The 14,952-nt window shown below is 43.7% G+C and overlaps 1 protein-coding gene across 1 annotated transcript in view; it reads left to right on the top strand.

Moving 5' to 3' along the window:
• Positions 1-217: 217 nt before the first annotated feature.
• The window catches only part of LOC121536675 (short transient receptor potential channel 7-like), a 32,930-nt gene continuing 18,195 nt past the window's right edge, over positions 218-14,952 (top strand). The window contains exons 1-4 of the mRNA XM_045206141.1: positions 218-970; positions 7,641-7,823; positions 9,343-9,507; positions 14,658-14,874. Of these exons, the coding sequence (XP_045062076.1) occupies positions 218-970; positions 7,641-7,823; positions 9,343-9,507; positions 14,658-14,874 (1,318 nt within the window). The remainder of the gene's footprint in view (positions 971-7,640; positions 7,824-9,342; positions 9,508-14,657; positions 14,875-14,952) is intronic.

Below are 14,952 nucleotides of genomic sequence, written 5' to 3'. Positions count from 1 at the left end.
AATATAACAAAACTGTTTGACATAGAAACACCGGATTTTCGTCCCCCACCAAAAAAAATGTTAATAACGATGAAATTGTGAAAAATATTAATAACATTCCACCCATGAGGCCAAAGAGGGCGCTTTTGTCGTTGACTGCAGGAAAGGGCTACCCCTTGCTTAACCTTTTCTCTCTCCCTGTCTCCCTCCCTCCTCCCCCTTCTCTAGAGTGGAAGCCATGCACCGGAGACACACCACGGTGCGGGAGAAGGGGCGTCGCCAAGCCGTGCGAGGCCCCGCCTACATGTTTAACGAGCGCGGCTCGGCACTGACGCCTGAGGAAGAGGGTTTCCTTGACGCCGCTGAGTACGGCAATATCCCAGTGGTCCGCAAGATGCTGGAGGAGTCCAAGACCCTCAACTTCAACTGTGTGGACTACATGGGCCAGAATGCATTGCAGCTGGCGGTGGGAAACGAGCACCTGGAAGTGACTGAGTTGCTGCTAAAGAAGGAGGGGCTAGCCAGAGTGGGTGACGGGCTCCTATTGGCTATCTCAAAAGGGTATGTGCGTATCGTGGAAGCCATATTGGGGAACCCGGCGTTTAGCCAAGGGCTGCGGCTCACCCTGAGTCCCCTTGAACAGGAGCTACGGGATGACGATTTTTACGCTTACGACGAAGACGGGACTCGCTTTTCCCTCGACGTCACCCCTGTAATCCTAGCAGCACATTGTCAGGAGTTTGAGATTGTACATATCCTGCTCACCAAGGGGGCTCGCATCGAGAGGCCTCATGACTACTTCTGTAAGTGCAATGAGTGTGCAGAGAAGCAGAGGAGAGACTCGTTCAGCCATTCGCGCTCCAGGATGAATGCTTATAAAGGGCTGGCCAGTGCTGCCTACCTGTCCCTGTCTAGTGAAGACCCTGTATTCACCGCCCTGGAGCTCAGCAACGAACTGGCCAGACTGGCTAACATAGAGACTGAGTTTAAGGTGAGAGATGATGGAACACGTAACGAGAGAGAGAGATATGAGAGAGATGAGAGAGAGAGAGAGAGAGAGAGAGAGAGAGAGAGAGACAGAGAGACAGAGAGAGAGAGAGAGATAGAGAGAGAGAGAGAGAGAGAGAGAGAGAGAGAGAGAGAGAGAGAGAGAGAGAGAGAGAGAGACTGGAGAAAGGTAGCCAGGTTCTCATACCAGATAGTCAGCAGCTGCTGCTGGCAGTTAGGATGGGCCACAAACTACTGAGAGTGTGTGAGTGAGTGTTTATGTATTGCCAGTGAGGATTTGTTGCTCCATCATCTGCTGTAATGATTGAATTTATCTGCTAGGAGTCTTAGCAGCTTTGGCTCAGGACTGAGGCTGGTTTGCTTTTCTCTCTGACTACTTCTACACACACACACATACATACACAGTCTAACAATCATAAGTTATACTACATGCACTCACACACACACGCGTGCACAAACATACACACGTTAACGTGTTAACAGCGCACAATTTGGTCTTGAAAATAGATGTTGCAGTGTGGGATATACAGCCAGGGTGCGTCGGTTGGCATTTGTCGTGACTGGAGCTGTCTGTCTGTCTGCTTCCCAGAAGTGTAAATGAGAAATAGTCACCTGGGGGGGGGGGGCTTAGTTCTATTACCCTCCATCTCTCTCATTACACATTCATTATCACCTTCTCCCTCTCGCCCTCTCTCATTCTCTCCCTCTCAATTCAAAGGGCTTTATTGGCATAGGAAACATATGTTTACATTACCAAAGCAAGTGAAATAGATAAGTAACAAAAGGGAAATAAATAATAAAAAATTTACAGTAAACATTACACTCACAATAGTGCCAAAGGAATAGAGACATTTCAAATGTCATATACTATATACGGTGTTGTAACGATGTACAAATAGTTAAAGTACAAAAGGGAAAATAAATAAACATAAATATGGGTTGTATTTACAATGGTGTTTGTTCTTCACTGGTTTCCCTTTTCTTGTGGCAACAGGTCACAAATATTGCTGCTGTGATGGCACACTGTGGTTTTTCACCCAGTAGATAAGGGAGTTTATCAAAATTGGGTTTGTTTTCGAATTCTTTGTGGGTCTTTCCTCCCTCTCTCGCCCTCTCTCCCTCTCTCTCTCTCTCCCTCTTTCTCTCTCCCTCTGGCTTCCCTCTCATCTTCCCTCCAACTCTAACTTTGCATCTCTCTAATGCTCTCTACCCTCTATCTCTCTGAAAGGAAGGACATGACTAATCTAACAGGTGAAGTCCCTGTGGGCTTTATCATTGTTGTTGTTGCCACCAGTGATGTCATTGCCCTCTGCAATGTTTGTGTGGTTATGTGCAGTATCTGCCCTGTTGCCCCGGGTGATGTTGACACAGTGTCATGTATTGTCCAAGTGGGTTAAAGTGATAGCAACAGCACACAGTGTTAGAGATGTTAGCAGACAATGTGTCTATGGTAGAGGTAAGACTAGGGTCATAATGTTAGATGTGTGTTCATTTTGATGCTGTGAATCTGATCTTAGATCATTTGTAAAAAGTCCCACATTCATCTTACATGAGTTTGGCACTGTCTGTCCCCAGACCCATCACTCTCCTATTATGCCCCTGGAAAGGACAGGAAATGAATCAGAACCACCTTTATCCGCAAAGTACATTTACACATACTCAGACTTGTACTTGGTGATATGGTGCTGCTAGTGATACATTTACATTTCAGTCATTTAGCAGACACTCTTATCCAGAGCGACTGACAGTTAGTGAATGCATACATTTTTTAGTTTTTTTTTTCATACTGGCCCCCCGTGGGAAACGAACCCACATCCCTGCCGGCCAAACCCTCCCCTACCTTGGACGACGCTGGACCAATTGTGCGCCGCCCATGGGTCTCCCGGTTGCAGCCGGCTGCTACAGAGCCTGGACTCGAACCAGGATCTCTAGTGGCCTTAGACCACTGCGCCACTCGGGATAGACAACATACTCAGACTTGTACTTGGTGATATGGTGCTGCTAGTGATAGACACCATTTAGAGACACAATACAGAAAGAGGAGTATACACAAAGTTTACATACATTATATACAAATAGGTAGAGTGAGCATAGAGCTATAAGAGAATGAGCAGATATACAAATACACAGTGGATTATACAGTTAATATACAGTGGATCATACAGTTGATATACAGTGGATTATACAGTTGTTATGACGAGTTTCTCTGGTATCGAGAAGTTCAGGATGCAAGAGAGTAGTTGAACACTTAGATGGACAGTTGATTCATAGTTATTTAATGGTTACAGTACTGGATTCACATGACAAGCGGTACAGGCGTAGCCTCTTGTCATCCAAATGACTTTACATAGAAAACCTCTCAGTTTATATAATGCTTTTGGAGCTAATTCCATCCAACAGTTGCCAACCATTATTGAGTGCCACTCATCTCCTACAATAGGATAACCCCTACATGGTATCGTGTGGCCCCCTAGCCAGGCCATTCCATCACGTACTCCTTCTAAGATCCAATTTGTAAGTCGCTCTGGATAAGAGCGTCTGCTAAATGACTTAAATGTAAATGTAAGATTAGCACCAGTGGCCCCCAATCTATCTTGGCACGCAGACCTTCTGTCACCCACCAGTGACATAACTAACACATGGCCTGTCCTTATCCTCTCTATATGAGATCAACGACATTAACCAATACTGTATAAAAATACGTTATATCAACAGTTGATATACAGTGGATTATACAATTGATATAAAGTGGATTATACAGTTGATATACAGTGGATGTACAGATGTACACTATCAGTACCAACATATCTAAACACAGAGAGATGGACAGAGTGCAATGCAGTATAGTGCAATTATTCAGAGTACAGTTCAGAGATGTCTTGATGCGGTGTGCAGAACAGAGTTCATAGATACAGTCCTTCAGAAAGTATTCACACCCCTTGACTTTTTCCACATTTTGTTGTGTTACAGCTTGAATTGAAAATGGATTACATGTAGATGTTTTGTCACTGGCCTACACACAATAACCCATAATGTCAAAGTGGAATAAATTCAGAATAAGTATTCAACCCCTTTGTTATGGCAAGACAAAATAAGTTCAGGATTAAATATGTGCTTAACAAGTCACATAATAAGTTGCATGGACTCTCTCTGTGTACAGTAATAATGTTTAACAGTATTTTTGAATGACTACCTCATCTCTCTACTCCACACATACAATTATCTGTAAGTTCCCTCAGTCAAGCAGTGAATTTCAAACACAGATTCAACCACAAAGACCAGGGAGGTTTTCCAATGCCTCGCAAGGAAGGGCACCTATTGGTAGATGGGTAGACATAAAAAAAGCCATTGAACATTCTTTTGAGCATGGTGAAGTTATTAATTACACTTTGGATGGTGTATCAATACACCCAGTCACTACAAAGATACAGGCGTCCTTCCTTTGCCTGGGAGGAAGGAAACCGCTCAGGGATTTCACCATGAGGCCCATGGTGACTTTAAAACAGTTACAGAGTTTAATTAATGTGATAGGAGAACACTGAGGATGGATCAACAACATTGTAGTTACTCTACAATACTAACCTAATTGACAGAGTGAAAAGAAGAAAGCCTGTCCAAAATATGCATTTCAGTCTCTGTCGACATTTAGCTCTACAAACCACTTTGACTTGTCCTGGAGACATGGGTTGGCAGATTTGGTATGTTCTCGTGCAAATGAAAGACACTGATGGATTCTTGGTTGTGTGCACTTACAGTTGAAGTCGGAAGTTTACAAACACCTTAGCCAAATACATTTAAACTCAGTTTTTCACAATTCCTGACATTTAATCGTAGTAAAAATTCCCTGTTTTAGGTCAGTTAGGATCACCACTTTATTTTAAGAATGTGAAATGTCAGAATAATAGTAGAGAGAATGATTTATTGCAGCTTTTATTTCCTTCATCACATTCCCAGTGGGTCAGAAGTTTACATACACTCAATTAGTATTTGGTAACATTGCCTTTAAATTGTTTAACTTGGGTCAAACGTTTCGGGTAGCCTTCCACAAGCTTCCCACAATAAGTTGGGTGAATTTTGGCCCATTCCTCCTGACAGAGCTGGTGTAACTGAGTCAGGTTTGTAGGCCTCCTTGCTCGCACACGCTTTTTCAGTTTCTGCCCACAAATTTTCTATAGGCTTGAGGTCGGGGCTTTGTGATGGCCACTCCAATACCTTGACTTTGTTGTCCTTAAGCCATTTTGCCACAACTTTGGAAGTATGCTTGGGTTCATTGTACATTTGGAAGACCCATTTGTGACCAAGCTTTAACTTCCTGACTGATGTCTTGAGATGTTGCTTCAATAGATCCACATAATTTTCCTTCCTCATGATACCATCTATTTTGTGAAGTGCACCAGTCCCTCCTGCAGCAAAGCACCCCCATAGCATGATGCTGCCACCCCCGTGCTTCACGGTTGGGATGGTGTTCTTCGGCTTGCAAGCAACCCCCTTTTTCCTCCAAACATAACGATGGTCATTATGGCCAAACAGTTCTATTTTTGTTTCATCAGACCAGAGGACATTTCTCCAAAAAGTACAATCTTTGTCCCTATGTGTATTTGCAAACCGTAGTCTGGCTTTTTTATGGCGGTTTTGGAGCAGTGGCTTCTTCCTTGCTGAGCGGCCTTTCAGGTTATGTCGATATAGGACTCGTTTTACTGTGGATATAGATACTTTTGTACCTGTTTCCTCCAGCATCTTCACAAGGTCCTTTGCTGTTGTTCTAGGATTGATTTGCACTTTTCGCACCAAAGTACGTTAATCTCTAGGAGACAGAACGCATCTCCTTCCTGAGTGGTATGACGGCTGCGTGGTCCCATGGTGTTTATACTGGGGTACTATTGTTTGTACAGCTGAACGTGGTACCTTCAGGCGTTTGGAAATTGCTCCCAAGGATGAACCAGACTTGTGGAGGTCTACAATATTGGCTGATTTCTTTTGATTTTCCCATGATGTCAAGCAAAGAAGCACTGAGTTTGAAGGTAGGCCTTGAAATACGTCCACATGTACACCTGACTCAAATTATGTCAATTAGCCTATCAGAATCTTCTACAGCCATGACATCATTTTCTGGAATTTTCCAAGATGTTTAAAGGCACAGTCAATTTAGTGTATGTAAACTTCTGACCCACTGGAATTGTGATACAGTGAATTGTAAGTGAAATAATCTGTCTGTAAACGATTGTTGGAAAAATGACTTGTGCCATGCACAAAGTAGATGTCCTAACCGACTTGCCAAAGCTATAGTTTGTTAACCAGAAATGTGTGGAGTGATTGAAAAACAAGTTTTACTGACTCCAACCTAAGTGTATGTAAACTTCCGACTTCAATTGTACGTGCATGTCCACACGCGTGGGTGTGCGTGCATGTCCACACGCGTGGGTGTGCGTGCATGTGTCAAGCATGAATTTGTGTGTGTGGTTGTTTGTTTATGAGTGTTTATGTGTGTGTTAGCATATCTGAGGGGCCTTAGGCACTGTCCTGCAGAGCTTTGTGGGGTTCAAGGGAGCACATACGGAGGGGGGAGTATGGAAGGATGGAAGAAGGAGGGAGGGGTAAATGGATGAACGAGGAAGATAAATATGAGAATGAGAAAGGAAGAGATACAGGAAGAGAAATTAAGGTTTTAGGGAGAGGGAGTGTTTGGAAAATGAATAAAAAGATGTGACAGAGAGAGGGCAAAATATGAAGGTATGAGAGAGAAGGAGAGGGGAGTGTGGTGTCAGAGCTGAAAGCTGTGAAGTTGTCTCCAGAGCTGCACCTGAGCTTCCAACGGCTAATCAAATCATTATACAAACACTAGTTCTACAGGAACATTCTACCTCTCATCTCTCTCTTCTCTCCCTCCACAGGAACATTCTACCTCTCATCTCGCTCTTCTCCTTATCTTATGTTCCTTTAAAGGGGGGCTGAACTTCCTGATTTAGCCTCGGTTTCAATTCTCCTCATTAGGAAATGCGACTGAGAGCAAGATTTGAGTCTTGGGGCCGTGCTTTGATGTGGGTGTCTCTTGTGTGTGTGTGTTCTAACTTGGGAAGCGTTTGTACTTTCACTATGCCAAAACGGAACACAATTAGTCACTCCCCCTTCTAGAAACAGTCTAACCAGGTCTTGTTTCTGGAAGTAGCCTAGGCTAGCTAGGAAGCTAGTCAACTTCTTTCGCCAATTAGTTTCAGCCACCCGGTGTGCGACCGTGGCAAAGTTGGTTTGACTTTGGATAGCCTATCAATGGGGCTAGTTAGGTATCGTCAATGAATTGCACAGTGTACATGGAGCAATATTTTCATGTTGCACATCTTTTAGTTGTCTCATTTAATGCTTTCAATAATTGGACATTAACTTTTACAATTTATAGTTGGTTAGAGGTTTTTAAGTCATTGAAATTTGGAGCTATTTAAAAATATTGTCCCATGTACATTGTGTCATTTACTGATGGTCCCTAACTATCCCCATAGGGATATCAGATGTCAAACCAAATTGACCATAGGCATTACAATCTCTCTTTCATTCTCTCCTCTCTTTCCATCCTTGCTATCTCCATGTGTCCCTTTCTCCACCTCTATCTCCATCCTCCCACCATTCACCCTCTCCCCTCCCTTCCTCTCTCTCCATAGAATGACTACAGGAAGTTGTCCATGCAGTGTAAGGACTTTGTCGTGGGGGTGTTGGACCAGTGCAGAGACACAGAGGAGGTGGAAGCCATCTTGAACGGAGACGTGGACAATGCCCCGCCCAGCGACAACAACCGGCCCTGCCTCGAACGCGTCAAACTGGCCATCAAATACGACGTCAAGAAGGTGAGACAGCCCAACCAGGACCGCAACATGACCGCATTGCTTGACACTGCTGTAAATGACCAACGTTAGTTTTGGTTTAGTTTACATGGCAGTATTTATCTGATAGCATTGATTGTACATGTAGCATTTGACCGCATTTGTGTGTTTGACCTTATTGTTAACTGGTATAATCTGAGTCGAAAATGTTTATTTAGGTTCAATCTAGATAATTCAGGGAAAGCATTCGATCAGTGATGTAGTGTTGCAGCAGTGATGCAGTACACACATTTATGTGTGTGTGTGCGTGTCTGTGTGCATGCATGTGTGTGTTTGTGTGCATGCGTGTGAGAGTGTGTGCGTGTGTGTGTGTGTGTGTGTGTGTGTGCATGCATGCATGTGTGCAAGTGTGTGTCCCGAGGCCTGGTAGCGTTTGTAAATATCAGACCTATCGAGTCTCTGTCTCAGAGTGCTAATCCCTCTCATACCAGAGGTGTTTCAGCTAAATGTCAAACCACGTCACCTCTCCCTACATCACCTGGGACTCACAGAGACTGACAAACACACACACACAGTCATACACACACATTTCAACAATAAAGGTATACAAGTTTATCTGACCTTATAGTCGAGCATCCTATATGGAAACATTGTGAGACATTAGTACCACCATATCATCTAAGCCATAATAATGTAGACTCCAGCCTGTCTGTAAGCATCCAGGGACACAGTAAAGTGTAGTGCATGGACTGTTTTCCCAAAGCAGGGGTGCGTGACCACAGCAGTGTGTTAATCAACCTGCCAGACTAGGGGGAAGATGGGTTGCCATGACAACCAGGTGGCCCCAGATACTAGTGCGTAAACTGAGGGGGACACACATACACACACACACACACGCACACGTACACACACACACACACACACACTTCGAGGGTGTCTCAGGGAGAGTTCAGATATACAAAAAAATACATTTCCAATTCACAAATATTATTATATTATACACACTTGTGCATGTGTTAAATAGGACAAATATTAGCACCCTCTAAATGATGAATTATTATTAGTCATTACAGATGGAGAATAGCTGACAGGAAGAACAGGTCCATTTAAAGAGCAGACTTTTCCTGTGGTGCCCTTCTTGAAGAGTTTAGCTCTTCAAGAAAATTATTTTAAAAGCAAGCAAATGTTTGTGATTTGTATCCAACTTGAATGCACTGCAGGGAACTGACAGTTCATTGTTTTATTGCTGTAGCTATCTGACTGTAGTTTTAATTATTTTATACAGTTCATGGCTCACACTTACTGTCAGGAGGAGCAAGAACTGGCCCACACTTCCTGTCAGCAGGAGTAAGAACTGACCCACACTTCCTGTCAGCAGGCGCAAGAAATGTGTGCTTTGTTGATATACAGTAACCGTCTTTATGTAAGTGTGGGCCAGTGTGTTTTCATCTCTCTCTCTCTCTCTCTCTCTCTCTCTCTCTCTCTCTCTCTCTCTCTCTCTCTCTCTCTCTCTCTCTCTCTCTCTCTCTCTCTCTCTCTGTAGTTTGTGGCCCATCCTAACTGCCAGCAGCAGCTGCTGACTATCTGGTATGAGAACCTGTCAGGTCTGAAGCAACAGTCCATCGGGGTCAAGTGTTGGACCGTTCTGGGGGTCAGCTTGGGACTGCCCTTCCTGGCTCTCGCCTACTGGATCATGCCCTGCAGCAAGGTAATGGACGCAGGCAGACGCCCCTACAGTATACACACACACATGCTTGCGCAAACACACACACAGACAAGGGGGTCAAAGTATGTGTGTGTGCTTGCGTGTGTGTGTGTGTTTGAGACCTGGAGTGTGGGAGCAGCAATATCCTTGTGGGGGTTCTAGGGGCTGTTGTCAGTAAGAGGATTACTAACCAATCAGAAGACAGACAGTTAGAGAGTCTAATCCTCCTATAGCAGGAGGAAGATACTGTAAGTATCACACTAACCTTTACCTCCACTGGCAGGTCCCTCCCAGCATCCTCTCTGACACTGGCACAGCCTCTGACAGAAAGAGAAAGGAAAGGAAATAGAAAGAAAAGAGAGCAAGCCAAGAGGATGAGAGAAGGGGAATTAACTGTGGAGAGAGAGGAATGGTGACAGGAGCGTGAAGAAGGATGGATAAGAGGGAACGAGAGAGAGAAGGAGAGGAAATGGACAGAGACTCAGGGAAAAGGAGGGAGAGATGTACAGGGAGACTGAGGGTGTCCGACAGAAAGACAGACAGAGAGACGGATGGAGGGAGTGGATTGAGGGGGTGATCAGAGATGGTCTCTGCTGATGATGTCTGTAATCATTATGTTTAATAGGAGCATATCAGGGACCAGTCACCCCTACCAGTGGCCAGTCACCCCAATCAGGGGCCAGTCACCCCTTAACACTGAGAAATACAGCTGGATCTCTCCCCACCTCAATCTGCTGAGAATAACAGTGGATGAGTCCCAAATGGCACCCTATTCCCTATATAGTGCATTATGTTTGACAAGAGACATGTGGCACCTGGTCAAAAGTAGTCCATTTCATTATGAGAATATGGTGCAATTTGGGATGTTCCTGTCCGGAGAAAACAGATGGGAAAGACACACACATGATTGATTAGGTTTAGATGGCAGTGTGTGTGGCGGCAGGTAACCTAGCAGTTAGAGCATTGGGCCAGTTACCGAAAGGTCGCTGGTTCGAATCCCCAACCCAACAAGGTGCTCTTGAGCAAGGCAGTTAACCCTAATTGCTTCTGTAAGTCGCTCTGGATAAGAGCGTCTGCTAAATGATTGAAGAAAAATGTGGTGAACAACACCCTTGACGTATGTGGGACACACACACAGCACGATGGCTGTCTGTTAAATGAACAAGCTGGCCAATACATTTTTAGTTGTACTTATGTGCATGGTAACATTCACAAATATATGTGCCTGTGTTTTGAGTGCATATTTATGAATGTACAGTGCATTCGGAAAGTATTCAGACCCCTTCCCTTTTTCCACATTTTGTTACGTTTTATTCTAAAATTGATTAAATTTTAAAAAATCCCTCCTCAATCTACACACAATACCCCATAATGAAAAAGCGAAAACAGGTTTTTAGACATTTTTGTTAATTTATAAAAAATTAAAAACAGAAAAACCTTATCTACAAACAGTTGAAGTCGGAAGTTTACATACACTTAGGTTGGAGTCAGTAAAACTTGTTTTTCAATCACTCCACACATTTCTGGTTAACAAACTATAGCTTTGGCAAGTCGATTAGGACATCTACTTTGTGCATGACACAAGTCATTTTTATAACAATTGTTTACAGACAGATTATTTCACTTATAATTCACTGTATCACAATTCCAGTGGGTCAGAAGTTTACATACACTAAGTTGACTGTGCCTTTAAACAGCTTGGAAAATTCCAGAAAATTATGTCATGGCTGTAGAAGCTTCTGATAGGCTAATTGACATAATTTGAGTCAATTGGAGGTGTACCTGTAGATGTATTTCAAGGCCTACCTTCAAACTCAGTGCTTCTTTGTTTGACATCATGGGAAAATCAAAAGAAATCAGCCAAGACCTCAGAAAAAATATTGTAGACCTCTACAAGTCTGGTTCATCCTTGGGAGAAATTTCCAAACGCCTGAAGGTACCACGTTCAGCTGTACAAACAATAGTACGCAAGTATAAACCCCATGGGACCACGCAGCCGTCATACCGCTCAGGAAGGAGACGCGTTCTGTCTCCTAGAGATGAACGTGCTTTGGTGCGAAAAGTGCAAATCAATCCCAGAACAACAGCAAAGGACCTTGTGAAGATGCTGGAGGAAACAGGTACAAAAGTATCTATATCCACAGTAAAACGAGTCCTATATCGACATAACCTGAAAGGCCGCTCAGCAAGAAAGAAGCCACTGCTCCAAAACCGCCATAAAAAAGCCAGACTACGGTTTGCAACTACACATAGGGACAAAGATTGTACTTTTTGGAGAAATGTCCTCTGGTCTGATGAAACAAAAATAGAACTGTTTGACCATAATGACCATCGTTATGTTTGGAGGAAAAAGGGGGTTGCTTGCAAGCCGAAGAACACCATCCCAACTGTGAAGCACGGGGATGGCAGCATCATGCTGTGGGGGTGCTTTGCTGCAGGAGGGACTGGTGCACTTCACAAAATAGATGGAGTGGCCATCACAAAACCCCGACCTCAATCCTATAGAAATTTGTGGGCAGAACTGAAAAAGCGTGTGCGAGCAAGGAGGCCTACAAACCTGATTCAGATACACCAGCTCTGTCAGGAGGAATGGGCCAAAATTCACCCAAATTATTGTGGGAAGCCTACCCAAAACGTTTGACACAAGTTAAACAATTTAAAGGCAATGTTACCAAATACTAATTGAGTGTATGTAAACTTCTGACCCACTGGGAATGTGATGAAGGAAATAAAAGCTTAAATAAATCATTCTCTCTACTATTATTCTGACATTTCACATTCTTAAAATAAAGTGGTTATCCTAACTGACCTAAAACAGGGCATTTTTGCTAGGATTAAATGTCAGGAATTGTGAAAAACTGAGTTTAAATGTATTTGGCTAAGGTGTATGTAAACTTCTGACTTCAACTGTAAGTATTCATACCCTTTGCTATGAGACTCGAAATTGAGCTCAGGTTCATCCTGTTTCCATTGACCATCCTTGAAATGTTTCTACAACTTGATTGGAGTCTAACTGTGGTAAATTCAATTGATTGGACATAATTTGGAAAGGCACACACCTGTCATGTATAAAAGGTCCCACAGTTGACAGTGCATGTCAGAGCAAAAACCAAGACATAAGGACAAATTAATTGTTCGTAGAGATCTGAGACAGGATTGTGTCGAGGCACAGATCTGGGGAAGGGTATCAAACATTTTTTGCAGCATTGAAGGTCCCCAAGAACACAGTGGCCTCCATCATTCTTAAATGGAAGAAGTTTGGAACCACCAAGACTCTTCCTAGAGCTGGCCGCCTGGCCAAACTGAGCAATCAGTTCCTATGTAGAGATGGGAGAACTTTCCAGAAGGACACCCATCTCTGCAGCACTCCACCAATCAGGCCTTTATGGTAGAGTGGCCAGACGGAAGCCACTCCTCAGTAAAAGGCACATGAAAGCCCGCTTGGAGTTTGCCAAAAGGCACCTAAAGACTCTCAGACCATGAGAAACAAGATTCTCTGGTCTGATGAAACCAAGATTGAACTCTTTGGCCTGAATGCCAAGCGTCATGTCTGGAGGAAACCTGGCACCATCCCTATGGTGAAGCATGGTGGTGGCTGCATCATGCTGTTGTGATGTTTTTCAGTGGCAGGGACTGGGAGACTAGTCAGGATCGAGGGAAAGATGAAAGGAGCAAATTACATTGAGATCCTTGATGCTCCAGAGCGCTCAGGACCTCAGACTTGGGTGAAGGTTCACCTTCCAACAGGACAGCGACCCTAAGCACACAGCCAAGACAACACAGGAGTGGCTTCATGACAAGTGTCTGAATATCCTTGAGTGGCCCAGCCAGAGCCTGGACTTGAACCCGATCGAACATCTCTGGAGAGACCTGAAAATAGCTGTGCTGCGACGCTCCCCATCCAGCCTGACAGAGCTTGAGAGGATCTGCAGAGAAGAATGGGAGAAACTCCCCAAATACAGGTGTGCCAAGCTTGTTGCGTCATACCCAAGAAGACTCGAGGCTGTAATCGCTGCCAAAGGTGCTTCAACAAAATACTGAGTAAAAGGTCTGAATACTTATTTTAATGCGATATTTCAGTTTTTAATTTTGTATACATTTGCAAAATGTTCTAAAAACCTGTTTTTGCTTTGTCATTATGGGGTATTGTGTGTAGATTGATGAGGGGAAGAAACAGTTCAATCCATTTTAGAATAAGCCTGTAACGTAACAAAATGTGGGAAAAGGGATCTGAATACTTTCCGAATGAACTGTAAATGTTCAGTGTGTCGATCTGCATGTGTTTGTAAAGGTGTGTGTCTCATCCCTATCTCTCCCATCCCTCTGAAGCATAGCTGTGTTTGTGTTGGTGTACCAATCTGTACTTGTCTGATTCTCCAGGATTAGTACAGAATTATTAATTAATCTTTCTCTTCACACTTTGATGTCTGGACATGGGTTACTGGAGAGTCAATAAAATAGAAGTTCTGTTGGCTACACTCCAATGGAGAAATGTTCTATTCAATTGACAGGAGTATTGAGTCTGACTCAAAGTCTGACTTAGCTAAACCCTAAGTCTGTCTTAACTGAATTTGGTTAGTTTTTCAGCCGCAGGTTCCATACCATAGTCCACACTTGTTCCACTAAGTCAGTTTATTATGACACCTCCTGACAGTGATACTGTTTCTTTGCAATATCATGTACACGTTTAACATGGTGCTATTACATTTAAGCAATAAGGCACCTCAGTGGTTAGTGGTATATGGCCAATATACCCCGGGTAAGGGCTGTTTCTAGGCACGACGCAACGTGGTATATTGGTCATATACCACAAACCAAGGAGGTGCCTAATTGCTGTTATAAACTGGTTACCAACGTAATTAGAGCAGTAAAAATACATGTTTTGTCATACCCGTGGTAGATGGTCTGATATACCACGGCTGTCAGCCAATCAGCATTCAGGGCACGAACCACCCAGTTTATAATTACATTTGAATAATTTAGTAGACACTTTTATCCAGAGTGACTTACAGTGCATTCATCTTAAGACAGCTAGGCAAGACATCCACATCACAGTCATAGTAAGTAGACCTTTTCCTAAATAAAGCAGCTATCAGTTAAGTGTAAAGAAAGGCTAGTACAACTGTTGTATTTTTTTACCCTGTTTGTCTTAGTTGGGTCAGATCCTGAGAAGTCCTTTCATGAAGTTTGTGGCCCACGCCGTGTCCTTCACCATCTTCCTGGGCCTGCTGGTCATCAACGCCTCAGACCGCTTCGAGGGGGTCCAGAACCTGCCCAACGAGACCATCACTGACCACCCTCGTCAGGTGTTCCGGGTCAAGACCACTCAGTTCTCCTGGACTGAGATGCTCATCATGAAATGGGTGCTGGGTGAGTAGGGGTGAGGGAGAGAAGGGGATAGAGGCAAGAGGGGAGGAAATGAGGGAGGTCAGAGGAAGAATGAGAGGG

This window comes from Coregonus clupeaformis, chromosome 2 (assembly GCF_020615455.1).
Source record: "Coregonus clupeaformis isolate EN_2021a chromosome 2, ASM2061545v1, whole genome shotgun sequence".
NCBI classification, from domain to species: Eukaryota; Metazoa; Chordata; class Actinopteri; order Salmoniformes; family Salmonidae; genus Coregonus; species Coregonus clupeaformis.
The sequence above is the reverse complement of the archived record's forward strand: the minus strand, read 5'-3'. Positions and strand labels throughout refer to the sequence as shown.